Here is a 14,993-nt window from a genome sequence, read left to right as displayed (position 1 = left end):
ATGGCTAATCATGATCATATTTGGTGTTATGTATGTCAAATTGCTAGCTAATCCATGGAAACCATGAAATAAGTAAAATTTACCATAAAATAGATTAAAAGAGCAGTAGTGACGTGAATTTGAAAAATTACTAAAAATAGTAGAAATGAAATTAAATAATGAATAAGTTATGAAATCGAAGCTTGATGAGTCTATTTTCATATGGAAGAAGCGAAAGAGGTATATGAGCTATATTTTATGAGATGTTTAAATTTTTGTGAAACAGGGCCAGAGTGATTTCTGGATCCCCTATTCTAACTTTTGAAATTCACCATAAATTTTAAAAAGATAATTAGAAGTCATGATTTATATGTACAGATTTCTTATTGAGTCTAGTTTTATTAGAGATAAACAGCATAGTCATTGAAGCTCTGTACAGGGAGATATCTGATTCGTAATACACAGAGGTCAGAGTAGTTGAACCCTGAAACAGGGGAGACTTTAACTAATAAACTGTACTAATTGGCCTAACCAAAAATTCTGTAAAAAAATTAGTAGATAGATATATGAGTCTAGTTTCAATAAAAATTTACGGAATTGGATTTCGAGTTTCGGAACTCGAGATATGATTTTTAAAGTGACTGTGATGCAGTTAGCCAGCTTGTCTGGAAATTTTAAAATGAATTGTATGAGCTGTTTAAGTAATGAATTAAGTCCATTAACACCTCGTGTTCGACTCCGGCAACGGTCTCTGGTACGGGGCGTTACATCAACGTAAAATTTGATCGTGATGGTGAGTTGTTTGCTACTACTGGAGTGTCTCAGTGCATTAAAATCTTCGATTACTCTATGGTGAGATTTAAGTTTCTGGCACCTTTGAGAAATGGTTTTAGTTGTCATTATTGTTGCTCACAGTTGATAAGATTGTGACATATTGTTGTGCACCCATATGCTGCCTAGACTTGGTGTGCCGAAGAGGGCGTGTATGACATGGGTATAATAAAAGTTTTGAAGTTTTTCTAAATAATTGGAAGATCATGCCCTCATATCCGTTTTCAAATATTTGTATGTCCAACATGGGTAATTAAGAGAAATTGAGAAGTCCATGTAACAGTTGCTCCTATTTGTTGTAGTAATTGCCTCTAATATTGATTTGTAACAGTCGCTACCAGTATCATCGCTTTCCTTTTCTTTTTTATTTGGAATTTATGTAAACTTTTAATTGTTTTTATTCAAAATTGGCAGCCGCCATTGGATTTGCTTTCCGACACTTTTGATGTTGCGTGTTCATAATAGATCTAAACCTACTATGTTATTATTGGTTGTTACGAAAGAAAATTTTAATTTTATCAATTAGGTAAAAACAATTTTCCCTCACGTTTGGTTTTCTTTTTCCTTTTTAAACTTGTGATTATTACCTGTTTTTGACTTGTTTTTCAGTATAACCCAAGAGCAAGTTCTTGCACCTTTTAGCCCTAGAGATAATGAAGTTGTTTCCATCATCAGTGGGGATCCAAAGGTAAGCTATGTTTTTACAAGGATAGGGATAATTAAATACTATGATTGAATGTAATTACCTATAAACTCTCATTTTGGGCAAATTATATAAACTAGATTTCTTTTATTTATTTTGAGATTAATTTCATTTCTTTATAATTTATAAAAAAACAACAAATTTTGGTGCCATTATATAAAAACTGGAACATTAGTCTCCATCTACAAAATTTCTCATTTATGTTTGATTACATAAAAGGGAATAATCATTTTCCTAGATTTGAATTTTTTTTCCCTTAAATGGTCTATCCCAACATTTTTAAGGTTGCCTTAGACGTGTCTATCCCAACATTTTTAAGGTTGACTTATACGGGTTTATCCTAACCTTTTTAAGGTTGCCTTAAAAAGGTCTATCTCAACCTTTGTAAGGTCGCATTTGACTGGGGTATGAGCCAACTCTTTAAAAGTCGGCATATGAATGCTTTATTCTGACCATTTTTTTCGTCTATTTCCTCCTACGCTGACCTTTTCTAAAAGTTGGCCTTGAAGGTCGGCTTATGTTGAATTATGTCGGTGCTTTTTCAAAAGCATCATCACCTATGGCAATTGCACTAAAGACAACGTTTTCCGAAGTATCAGGAGAAACGTTGAGATGACCTATGCCAACCTTTTTTACGTCATCCTAAGTAAAAAAAAAAAAGTGTCGCAATAGGCCTGTTTTGTTGTAGTGCATGCTTCTTCTCTCTCAATTGTTTATGTTGCCTTATATGCTATAGCAATAAGGAATTAGCTTCCCAATAGCTAATGTGACTCTATAAGTAAAAAGGTTGCAATCCTGTTGAGGAAGTTTGTTGAGATGATTGAATTTGACCTAGGCTAGATGATTTTTTATGAGATTACAAAACATGCCGGCAAGGTTCATGCTAGATACCTCATGCCATTCCCTTCCCTTATCTTCCACATCCTACACAAGCAGAACCCCCATATTGTTCAAGCTACCGAGCAATATGAAAATTTTGTGCCAAAGCTCAAATTTTATCATAAATGGCTAGAGGTTAAGCATACCATCCATAAACTAGAAGAGGAACAAGCTAGGACTAATGATGATAAACAAGTGGAGGAACAATCCTAAGAAGTGCTTACTTCCTTAGGCCCTAAGGCCATTCCCTCTAGTATTCACAAAAGGATGATGGATGATCTTACTACGTACATTGAGGCTCATGATAGACACATTGCTTGATTGTGAATTGATGCCAAGATGGTGAAAAAAATTAGAGATAAAAAAAAGGCACTTCATGTTGATCTTTTATGAGGAGTAAATTGGCAATTCTGTTGAGCAAAAAAGGGGAGTAATAAAGTTGCTTGGTGGGGGGAAGAGATGTTAGAGGTTTAAAAAAAATTATTTTATCTTTTTTATAATAGTCACATCAATAATTTTAACAACAATATTAATGTAGAGACTAAAATTTTTAAATAAAAAGTATACGGTTACAATGTCTTAAAATTAAAGTATATGAACTAAATTTTAAATTTCACAATAACATAAAGACCTTTGGCATATTTAAACCTATTAATTATTGTCGTATTTTAAATTAAATAATATTTACGTGTATAATTATTTTTAATTTATCCAATTATATAGATTTATAATTTTATTAATTAATAATATATTATGTTATTTTTAAGTAGATACTTTAACCAAATTAATTAATTTGACATAAACTATTATCACATGATAATACTAATAAATTATTAATAAAATGTCAATTTAGTAATATAATTAACAATGAAGAATATTTATCATCAGTTCAAAAATTTTTCCCGTAAGTTTGTTTTTAAAAATATTTTCAATTATAATTATATTTTTATTGCCTTCTCTTTTACTTTTTTTTTGTTTATTCTTTTAAAAATTTATCCAAATTTTAATATAATTATAATATTAACTTAGGAATTTTTTTGTGTTTTCTAAATTTTATATTTTAATCAAATTTTTTTCATTAAAATCTTTTAAACTAATTAATTTTATATGAAAAATAATTTAATGAATTCATTTAAAGTTAATATATAAATGGATTAAATATAAATCTAAATACAGCACATTCCTCGCCATTTAAATGCTGCTGCTAACAGGATAGCGAAGACAAATTTTGCTTTCGAGAATTTTGCAGAATGATGCCTTAAGTTTACCAATTGTGAACTGAGCTTTTCTTTACAGATAAATATCATATATATTATATTGCAAATAAATAAGTGTCTTCATATTATAATCTTTTTACATGTGACACTTTTCATTTTGAATAAATTACTTTTTACCCTTTACCTCTTTAAATTATATTACATAATTTACTTTTAACATAACTTAATTACTATACGTATATTACAGTTCATAAGACTTTTTTCAAATTAATCTTATTGTCATTATTTTATATAATGAAATTCTTTTGTATACTATTAATTATATTTTTTTTTTGTATGTTAGTATAAAATTTTATAATAAAACATTGGCATATCTATTTACTATAATATTTCAAAAAAAAATTAATTTATTTTAACAATTGACATCTTTATTTATTTTAATCATTTTAATATAATATTTCCAAACTTCATAATAAAATATATGTTTTATATACTATTAGTATGCATTATCAATTTTTTATGTTAAGATTAAATTTTCATTTTTTATAAAAAATAAATAAACTAAATAGATAATACAATAATTGTACAAATATATTTTTATTTTAAATTTGTTTCAAAGTTAAACGGATATTCTTAAAATTAAGTAATTTTAACTAAAGATAAATATTTTTATTTAAGATAAAAATAAGTTAATAGAATAACATTCGTCTCTATCTTACCCTGACACTCTCCTAAGCGTTTTGAGTCTCCTAAGTTTCTCGGCTTCTTATTTCTTCGACTCTCAATGGTCTAATTGAATCACCTCGTCTTCCGTTATCTTCAAATCTCTTTGACTCTCCTAGCTGGGTGGATTAGGAGACTTTTGTGAAAATGACCTCTATTACGTCCCTCGAATTGAATTACCTCGTCTTCCGTTACCTTCAAGAGTCGGGTACGTAGTCAGTTTTTTTTTTCCTTTAATTTGTTATGTTTGATTGCAGCGATTTTTTTTTTGAACACTTTGTTTTCTTACTCTTTTTTTTTTTTTTTTTTTAATTTGGTTGATTTTTTTTACTGTATTGTAGGGTTTAAATTTTAGGCAGTATTTTCTATTAAAATTTATTGGTTTTATGAAAAATAAAAGAAACGAGAGAAAAAGATTTTTAATTTGCAGCGTGCTGATCGTAATGTTTGAGATAGTTCCTGGCATTATAATGTTCAGAAGTTGCATTATTGCTTTATATCCGTCAAAAGTAGCTTTCCTTTTTTTGTTTCTATATTTGCGAACCCTATATGAAGGCTGAGTTTCAGAAATATTTGTTAATCAATGAATTGAATGAGACTGGAATCATCCGTTACCATTGTACATAAAGTTTGTAATATTTTATTTTATGCTTATCAAATGGACACAGGTTTTACGCATTCAGCATTCACTTTAGGTCATGAGGCAGGAATTAATACATCTAGTATCGATGGGAACTTGATTCCGCCTGGGGCGCTTATTAGATTTGTTCAGAAAGGACTTCAGTACCTGGAGATGGAAGCCAACTTAAGTAATGTTAGCATGCTTATCCTTACACTAGCTTTTCTGTTCTTGGTCTCACAGGGTGCATAGCTAAGACTAGCTGCTAATCATTATCCTTTTTGGGTTTGCAGAGTGATGTTGAAACAGATGAAGATTTCTCATTCTTGCATCCTTTGGATATAATAACCAAGGATGTAAACCAATTACAGCAACTGGTAAAGGAGAGAAGGAAGAATAGAGACAAAGATAGAGATAGGGAGGTTGAGCGGGAGTATGAAGGAGAGCGTGGACAAGTAATAGAGAAAGAGAGACAAGAAAAGGAGAAGGAACATGACAAGGATAGGACTGATACGGATATGGTTACGAATCAAGAAGAAAATGACAGCTCTCAAGCATAAAGAAAATTGCTATTTTGTAAGTTAGTGTTATGCTTTGCTTCTTCCTAGTTCAGGCATCAGTTCATTTCTAAATTAGCCAGGAGATTTCATCAATTGGATATTTGACAATTCACATGAAATTATTTAGTCTTTCATATTCATTTATATTTATATTTATATTGCATCGTTATATTTTGTGCTACTACATGAAACTGTAGCTTCTCAGGAGGCTTGTAAGATTCCTAGTTCTGATGTTACACTTTTGAATCTTCTTATACACCTGGATTAGGAGTTCTAATAGCAATGACATAGCCGTGTCGCGGTTGCTACTGCTATTTGAGTAAATGACGATGTGAAAAGAAAAGATCACTCGTGGGGTGTCTGCGGAAAAGGCTGGAACAGAAAATAACAGCCCTACCGGACCACTATTTCCACTACCTAAACACAAATACAACTTAAAATTAAAGGCGTAATTCATATTTTGGTGTTTGAAGTATATCTATTTTTTATTTGGGTATTTATTAAAATATTAAAAAAATTTTACTCAATTTGGTATTAAAATATTTTCTGCAATAGTTTTTAACCCATTTCTTAAAAAATAATTGCCACCGATTAAAAAGTCATGTGGTTATATTTTACCCTTTTTTATTGTTGATGAAAAACGTTATTATTATAATTTTTTTCTTTCATTTTCTTTATACCCCATCATCGGTCAAGTTATCTACATAGACCCGAAGATTTCTTTGAAAAATGGGAGGAATTGAAAAAAAATATATAAACTTTAAAAAATGAGTTTAAATAAAAAAATAATACTCAATTTTTAAATAGGTTGGGTCTTGGATAAAAAAATTTTCTCAGGTTTGGCCCGTATTAGCTTAATTTTTTTTATTGTTGTTTTGCAATTATTTTGTTATTATTATTTAGATATTATATAATTTTTATTTTATTATTATTTTAGAAACATTTGTTTGTTAAGTTGCAATTATAGTCTTTATTTAAGTATAAAGACTTTTTTATTATATTTTAAATTTGCTAGAAAATATTTATTTTATTTATTTTAGTGTATTTAATGTACTGTATTTTTTAAATTTAATTTTATATAAAAATAATATAATTTATTTTAACATAAGCCCAGCTGAGGTTGAGTTTAACATTTTTTTTATTTGGATTGGGCTATACTCAGACAAAAAAAACGGGTTTAAAATATTACGTTCCCGGCTTGAACCAGGCCAATTATGAGGTCTAATCTTCTTCAATGCTTTCATTTTGTTGTTGAAAAAAAACCTTCAAATTCGATCCAACAGCTAGTACCTCTCTGTTGCAAATGGAGTTTGAATGCTTCAGCCCTTGATACGAAACCCCCTGAAGAAAAGGAATAGCAGCATAAACATGATTGAAACTTACCAATGTTTATGGATTTCAAATATTCTTGTGTAAATAGACATGAATGAAAATCTTTACTTCTAAAATATTGACAAAATCCAAGCAAAAGTTTTAGTTTTGATAACATTTTTGGGAGATGCTTTATGGTGAGAACAAGGGATGACCAAATTGGACCTTGACTCTAACTAAAACCTGTTAGTGTTGCAGTTTCAATTCAAAATCCTACCTTTGCACCTAGATAAAAGTTGCTTACAATAAATATAAACCCAAATTATGCTTAGAGAACCAAATAAAGCTACAATTATGATGAGATGGTTGAAGTCCTTACTGGTATGGATTATGTAGTTGCAGTTCCGAGATATGGGAAAAGTTTGCAGATTGATATTCAAAACCCAACTAAAATAACCATGGTTTCTGTAAAAGATGAATCTGGAATCAATTTTAGTGATATTTCTAATCAACATATTATATGTCTTCAATGATTATGACAGCATTTAATATGCAAAATTGCTGATAAAGTGAAAAACAGAGCATTTGATTTTTGAAGACGAAGAGAAGGGGGGAGAGAGAAATAATAAATATTTTATTTTTATTATTTAATTTTAATAAATGTTTTTAAGTAAAAAAATGAAAATATAAAATTATGATGTGTCACTTTTTAATTGCTGGAGATTTTTTTTTCTAACCTCTGTAAAAGAAACTAAAAACTATATCCTATGGCTTGCTTTCTATTTCTTAGTTCTCTTTGCGAAGCAAAAAGAACATGGCAAAAGGGGTATTCATTGGTGTGAATGGATAAAACTTTGTGATTTAAAGGAGAATGGAGGTATTGGCTTTCGTTGCTTAACAAAATTCAATTTATCTTTATTAGGAAAATAGGGTAGGCGATTAATTTGTTATCCGAATTCCTTGCTTGTGCATGTGTTAAAAGCTAATAATTATCCCGAAACAGATTTCGTAAATGCAAGGTTAGGGAGTCTACCTTCTTATACTTTGAAGAGTATTTGGGCTGCCAAAGGGATACTCCAAGATGGGATGTGCTGGAGTGTTGGGAATGGGGAAAGACTTCCAGTTATTGGAGCTGCATGGGTGCCTCGTTCAGAGAATCTTAAAATTCAAACTGGTAGTAGTATTCCAAATTCAATGATGGTAGCAGATTTTATTGTTAAGGAATCTAGGCTTTGGAATGAAGAACTTATCAGTACCTTCAGTATGACTGATGCAGAACATATTTTAAGCATTCCATTGGCTCGTATTCCTCAGGATGATTTTTTGTGTGGAAAGGGGAGGCATCTGGTGAGTATTCTGTTTGTGGGACTTACAAAATGCTTTTACAGTTATCGGGCGATCCTAATCATTTACAGCAGCAAACAAAATATACGTCTTTTTACAAGAAATTATGGGGGCTTAAATCTGCCCTCTAAATTGATGATTACAACTTGGAAATGCTGTAAAAACTACATCACTACTTTGTGTAATCTACAGTACAGAAGGCTAATAAACGAGGTTGTGTGTCCAAAGTGTGCAGCGCCAGTGGAGACTCGCGAACATGTGTTTAGGGAGTGGCATGTTACAAGGGATACATAGAGATATTTAAATGTATGTTGGCCTGAGATAGGGGATGAAATGTGCTTCATGGATTGGGTTACCTGGTACTTTGCATCCAATACCATAGGTCAGTGCAGAATCTTCGCATGCACAATTTGGGTTTTATAGACGGAAAGAAACAAATGGATTCATGAGCGGCAAAAAAGATCTAGTTCAAAAATTGCTAATTTTGTAAAAAATTACATTGCTGAATTAGATGGGTTGGAAAAAACTTTACCCGTGAGTATGAAGGGAAATGAGATCTAGAGGCAACCATGAACTCCGTTTGTCACAATCAATTCTGATGCGGCTTTCAACAAAACCAATAACAATTCTTGCTCGGGGCTTGTAGTAAGGGATTCTAATGGAGAGATATTGGGAGTCAGATCTGTTCTAAATCAAAATATACCTTCTGCTTTTGCAGTCGAGGCTCCTGCCTATGTCTGAGGACTCCAGTTGGATGCGACGATGGGAGTTAGGGAAGTGGAGGTTAAAGGTGATGCGAGATCTGTTATTAAAAAAATACAGAGTAAATGGGCAGATAAATCAGAGATACAAGCTTACATTTCCGATTATCAAGATTTGAGTAATAGCTTTCAAACTTGTGTTTTTCTATTTGGGCATCGATCGAAAAATGAGATTGCTCATTTGCTTGCAACTGAAGGTTTGCGTAGGGAGGAACAATGGAATTTGGATCGGGGAGTTCCTATTTTTGCATGAGTGGCAGCGGAGCGTGATCGACTAAGATTTCATCTGTTGGGAATAGGATGAGTTCCCTAAAAAATCAGAGGAATCAAAGGATGCGAGAGGGAAGAGGGGAAAGTAGAAGTCATCCAGTGCGTTGAAAGGATAATAAATTATGTTTTGTTGTTTTCGAATGTGTATCAGGAGTAATGCTTAATTAATGCTACTGTTAAAGTTGCAGAGATGCTTCTAGAGCAACTCTTAAGTTCAGCTAGGTTGGGCCATGCTTCTCAGTTCATTTTTTCGCTTTATTTTTTGGTTGTATTGGGTTGTGTTTCTTTAATAAATAATACAACTATTTTATTAAAAAAAACTATAATAAATGGATATTTTAGGTACAAAATTGAGTAAAGAAAAAGTTAAATACAAATATACTAATGAATTAAAGCTAAAATAAAATATTCAAGATGATGGATGAGAGGAGAGCTGAAAAAAAAAATCAACATAAAATAGCCGGTTGAAAAGTTGGGCTGGTGTCGATTGGGTCGAGTCTGATTTGGAGCGTAGGATTGAGAGGCGCCGTGAATGATAGAAAAAATGGGTAGAAGGCCGAATGAGAGATGTGGCAGACCAGATAACCAGATAAAGTAGCAGAGAAGAAAGGGTAAATTTGAACCTGGAATTAGGGAATTACGAGTTCAATGGGGAATAAGAAATGGGTTTGGACTTATTTTTTTTGGGCCAGCTCTTTTTCAGACCTAATTTAGTTGTTTTTACTATCGTTAATTTTTGGTAAAATAATCTCTCCAGTCCCTCTCAACTTTGAAATTGAGTAATTGATTCATATAGAAAAATGGATGCAATTTAATGCTGTCAATTTTAGAAGTGAGCAACTAAAGACAATTAATCACAGTATTAATACCTATTTCACATGCATTGCACGTGATTTTACTTGTTTAAAATTTAATAATTTTGAAATATTGTATTTTTAATTACAGTAATTAACATAAAATAATCTTTTTATTTGAATTATTGAATACAATTAAAATATATTAACTTTTCAATTCTAATATTATAATCTAAAATTTACAAATCTTTAAATATTAAATCAACTTGATATATAGTTTAAATATTTGATATGGTCTTCTTTTTAAGTTTTGATTACATGGGTTACATATTATTTTAAGCATCTCATTTTTTCTTGAAAATGAATATTAACTGATTTATTTATGTCATTATAGTAGGTTTTATAATCAAATAATATATTTGATTAAAACATATCTAGTATGCAAAATTTGTGTTAATAAACCAATGAATTTTATGGTTATTCGAATTTAATTTAGTTCAAAGAATTTTTAAAGGTAATAGTTCATACGTTCTATGAGCATGAATGGTTGGGTTTTTAAATTAAATTTTATGTATGTTTATGATGATGGTTATGAAAGAAAAAAATTGCTAGTTTTTTATTATGTCATATTTTTATATTTGAGATGTTATTTTATTTATATATTTAATTTAGGCTTGTTTCTATACATGACCTAGCCAATTATTTTTGGTAGTTTAACTGATTATGCAAAACTCTTGTCAAAAGGGCTTTAATAGTATTTTGAATTGATCTCATATCTCATTATGACTAAACAAAATAACGAGTTATTTGTTCCATCAGTTTTGCTCCATTCCCTGAAGTGAATGTAGCAATTCATAACAATTATGAAATTTTAACTTATTGTCATTATTAACAAATAGATAAGAAGAGGATGGATGATTCAAAATGTTGCCAAATGTTTATTCTTAGTACAGAATGCTCAATGATTTATACTAATTTATCATTCCTTGAAGCAGATGATATCTATATAATATTTTTGGTAAGAAATATGATATATGCATACATTATTTTCTAAATTACTTTTTCCACATGTAACACTCATATCTCGTTTCCATTGCTAGAATAGGATACCGGATATTACCAGTCAAGTTGGAACAGTTAATACGGTTTACATTCAATAATCAATTCAATTCCATAAATATGAAAGAGATCATTCAATTTCAAGTCTTAAATCAAGCTTTTGAAGCTCTAAAAATAAGTTACGAACATTCAGGGACCAAACCAGAACAAATCAGAACTTTTAGGAAAAATTCAAAAATTTTCAAGTCAGAGGTCACACAACCGTGTGTCCAGGCCGTGTGAGAGAGTCCAGGTTGTGTGGCTCCAAACATGGCCGTGTGGTTAACCTACACGCTCAGGTGTGACCTCACACGCTCGTGTACATGGACCGTGTAACTTTCTGATTTGGATCACACAGTCGTGTCAGACGCTATGTGCTAGCCCGTGTAACATTCGAAATACCCTTACACAACTGTGTCACAGGCCGTGTGTCTGCTCGTGTAAGAACGACACCGATTCTATTTTTAAACACGTTTTGGGCACACGTCTGTGTGGGTTTCCCGTGTGCTTCACACGGCAGTGTGACAGCCTGTGTCCTAGGCCATATGAGACAAAAAATGACCAATTCCAAGCTAAATTTTCACCTATTTGCTTAGGAGCTTAAACACATTCAAATACACACTTTCATAGGCTAAAAACCATCTTCAAACACATTCAAAACATGTCAATGGATTCAACATATATATCAAACCAATATGCCCTCACTAACATCACAAATCATTCCATAACATTTCATCTTTAAGGTTTCATATACAAGATATAGTTACACATCAAAACATCAATCCATTTCAAACTATAATCTTACATATTGTCAATGTTTTCTACCATCATGCTTAGCATTTAAACTTAGATGAAACATGCATAATTTCATTTTTCACAATATATAACACAAATTTAAGTAAACTTTCTCAAATTAGGATTCAACATCATACATACAAAGAGGTCCTAATACATGCCATATATACCAAACTATAACAAAGTCTACCAAAGATCTTCCGGACAGTGTGATTTCTTATGTTGATCCGATCTACTAAGCCTTCAAAAAGTAATCTACAAAATAAGACAAATACAGGTCAGCTTGAATAAAGCTTAGTAAGCTCGATTAAGCTTTTTAGTATATCATTAGATAGCATTCCATGAGATTTATTAAGTATATCAATAGATTATTTTACTCAATAGGCATTATTTTCAATAGATTTAGTAGGTATGGCTTGAGAGCACATACATTTTAGTAGGCAAGGCTCGAAAGCGCATACGTTAGTAGATTTAGTAGGTATAGCTCGTCCGAGCACCAATCAGTATATCAGTGAGTAACGCTCGCTGATCTCATTCGTTATATAATATAACATTCAATAACAATATACTAACAAAAAGTATAAGGGTTGTTAGAAGCATAAATAATTGCATGAACTTACAGGATTGATTTACAGTAATAACTCATAGTATCTAAATCAGTGATCAATGTCATTTCAATTCATTATTTCCATTTCCAATTACACACATAAATATAATCCAATATTATACAATTAAGTTCCTATAATACATTTAAAAATGTACTAAAATTAAATCGTACGAACTTACTAGACTAAACTGCAGCAATGACAAAAGTATAGGCGCTATTTGGTAATTTTCTATTTTCCTCAATTTTCCACTCGTATAGGATCTAAAATAATAATTTCATCCAATTCAGTAATCCTAATAGAAAAATTAATTCATTTTATGTAATTAAGTTCTTTTTGACATTTTTACAAAATTGCCCCCAATATTTTACTTTCATACAATTTAGTCCCTAAACCCAAAACATGCAATTTAACCAATTTCAAATAAGATCAAGTTTAGCTAACTATGTAAGGCCTCTCTACAGTCCATAATTTCTATTATTATATAACAAGTCCCTGTAATTTTATCACTTTAACGATTTAGTCCTTAAATATTAAAATTACCAAAAATTACTTTACAAAATAGTCTTATCTAACAATCAAGCTTAATATTCTACCATAAAACTTAAAGAATAACTCAATTTCATCAATGGCATAATCCAAAACATTTGACAGTTTTATGAATTAATCCCCGAGTTACCTAGATTAAGCTAATACGAGCTAAAAAACATAAAAATTACTAAAAACAGACAATATGTACCTACTCAATCGACGAAACCTAGCTTGGCCGAAGGTTTCTCCTCTCAACACTGTTACATTCAGCTTTTGAAGGAAGAAACAAAAGGATGATAGCAAATTTTGGCTTTTGTTTTATTTTCATTTTACCTAATTTCATAAATTACTATTATAACCTTACAATTTCAATAAAATTTCATGTAATTAGCCTTGCAGACCGTCCATTATCTACTCAAATGGTATAATTTCCAATTAAGGAGGATTTAATTGCACAATTAGTTCTTCAATTATTTTAAATTTAACTAAACTAGTTTATTTTCAATTTAATCTTAAACTAATTAGGACTAATGAGCAAATAGCCCAAAAGTTAGTGGATTTAATCATGCTATCGCTTGGAATTTTTGACCATGGTTTAATTACCATTTTGATCCTTTTACTATTTAAAATCTATAGTAATTAACTTTTATCTCTTTTACAATTTAATCCTGTTACCTCAATTAAGCAATAAATCATCAAAATTACCGGACCCAACTTTAATTCACATATAATACAACTCTGTAAATATTTAATAAAAATATATATGACTTTAGATTACGAAAACAAGGTCCTAATACCTCGTTTTCAATAACCACTTAACTTTTGAACCAAATCACTTATGCTAACTTTTAATTCAATTATTTAAAATCATCGTATCAAAATTTAATATAAAAATTACTATTGACTTGTATAATTTAAATACTAATTGTAACAGCTAATTTTGGCCCAGACCAATAAACCAAAAATAAAACCCAAAATAAAAAGTCCAAATTTTAAGTCCATTTACAACATATGTATGACCCAAACAATTAAAGCCCTAGCCCAAATCCTAGCCCACTATCTTAAACATTTTCAGCAAACAAAAAACCTAGCCACCAAACCTTCAGCCGCCGCTCCTCACCAGCAAGGCCACCATTCGCGCCACCATCGGCCCTCCACGTGCCTCTGACACCTGCAAAACAAAGCAAACACGCAGGCAGTAAAAACAAGAAAGAAACGACAAATAGAAGAAACAAATAACAACACGACAAGAAAAATAGATGTAAAAGGTTGTAATCTGGCTTTAAAAGCCGAAGGATCCCCTTTTTATTTTTTTATGCGCATTAAGAAATAAAAACAGCAAAAAAACAGAGGTTAAAAAGGTTGATTTTCATTTTGTCTTTTTTCTCTTTTCGATTTTTTTCTATTTTAGATCGATTTTAAATAAAAAGATAAAAGAGAAAAGGGGGAGAAGACTTACTCGAGCCTCGGGTCGCATCGTCGGAGCCCCCCTTTTCTCCATCGTTGAGACCAACTCAAAAAGGGGAGGAGGAGCCTTCTTCTTTCGGGTTTCCGAGCCAAGAGGGCATGGCCTTCAAACGTGCCTTAAAAACGGGGCTGAAAAGCCTGCTTGGTGCCCTTCCGACCACCGTCCATAGTGGGGGGAACGACAGTCCATGGCGCCGGCGATGATGGGTTTCAAACCCTAGCAGAGGAAAGTTGAGAGAAAATTGGGGGTTCTTTGAAATTTTTGTTTTAAACACTGAAAAATAATTTTTTTTTAAAATTTAGTTTAAATAACATACATGAAACTGCACAGTTTCATTCCCTCCCCCCAGATGCCAAAACGGCGTCGTTTTGGGGGAGGGCGGTTCGACCCGACCCATTTGGGGAAGGATCCGCGCGTTTTTAAAGCTAAATAGGCTATTTGTGCAGCGGGTCCTTCTATTTTGCTTCTTGATTTCAATTTGGCCCCTTTTATTCTTTCTTTTGCG

General features: G+C 31.3%; 1 protein-coding gene and 2 long non-coding RNA genes across 5 annotated transcripts; 1 reads left to right on the top strand and 2 right to left on the bottom strand.

Annotated features, from left to right (window-relative positions):
* Positions 1-4,335: 4,335 nt before the first annotated feature.
* LOC107905824 (WD40 repeat-containing protein HOS15) lies at positions 4,336-5,729 on the top strand. The gene is made up of 3 exons (XM_016832593.2): positions 4,336-4,540; positions 5,001-5,146; positions 5,245-5,729. The coding sequence occupies exons 1-3, from the start codon at positions 4,480-4,482 to the stop codon at positions 5,509-5,511; spliced, it is 474 nt and encodes a 157-aa protein (XP_016688082.1). The 5' UTR covers positions 4,336-4,479; the 3' UTR covers positions 5,512-5,729.
* Positions 5,730-6,625: 896 nt separating this feature from the next.
* On the bottom strand, positions 6,626-9,438 carry LOC107900319 (uncharacterized). Of its 3 annotated transcripts, none has more exons than XR_001684889.2 (5): positions 8,699-9,434; positions 8,079-8,561; positions 7,856-7,993; positions 7,202-7,287; positions 6,626-6,852 (listed from the first exon to the last, which is right to left on the bottom strand). It is a non-coding gene; the product is annotated as an uncharacterized lncRNA (long non-coding RNA). The 3 variants fall into 3 exon arrangements; XR_001684892.2 differs by having other exon boundaries at positions 7,856-7,954; positions 8,699-9,433; XR_005905106.1 differs by having other exon boundaries at positions 7,202-7,302; positions 7,856-8,561; positions 8,699-9,438.
* Positions 9,439-11,852: 2,414 nt separating this feature from the next.
* On the bottom strand, positions 11,853-14,770 carry LOC107900307 (uncharacterized). The gene is made up of 2 exons (XR_001684879.2): positions 14,480-14,770; positions 11,853-14,191 (listed from the first exon to the last, which is right to left on the bottom strand). It is a non-coding gene; the product is annotated as an uncharacterized lncRNA (long non-coding RNA).
* Between the last annotated feature and the right edge of the window lie 223 nt (positions 14,771-14,993).

Source organism: Gossypium hirsutum, chromosome A11 (genome assembly GCF_007990345.1).
Source record: "Gossypium hirsutum isolate 1008001.06 chromosome A11, Gossypium_hirsutum_v2.1, whole genome shotgun sequence".
Classification (NCBI taxonomy): domain Eukaryota; kingdom Viridiplantae; phylum Streptophyta; class Magnoliopsida; order Malvales; family Malvaceae; genus Gossypium; species Gossypium hirsutum.
Note: the sequence above shows the minus strand (reverse complement) of the source record. Positions and strands in the feature narration are given on the sequence as shown.

What these genes read in the sequence shown, in the direction of transcription:
- LOC107905824 (XM_016832593.2), top strand. Translation starts at nt 4,480, where the DNA reads ATGACCTCTATTACGTCCCTCGAATTGAATTACCTCGTCTTCCGTTAC. An exon ending in CCGTTACCTTCAAGAGTCGG is followed by an intron (nt 4,541 to 5,000) that starts GTACGTAGTCAG and finishes AAATGGACACAG; the next exon opens with GTTTTACGCATTCAGCATTC. An exon ending in TGGAAGCCAACTTAAGTAAT is followed by an intron (nt 5,147 to 5,244) that starts GTTAGCATGCTT and finishes TTGGGTTTGCAG; the next exon opens with AGTGATGTTGAAACAGATGA.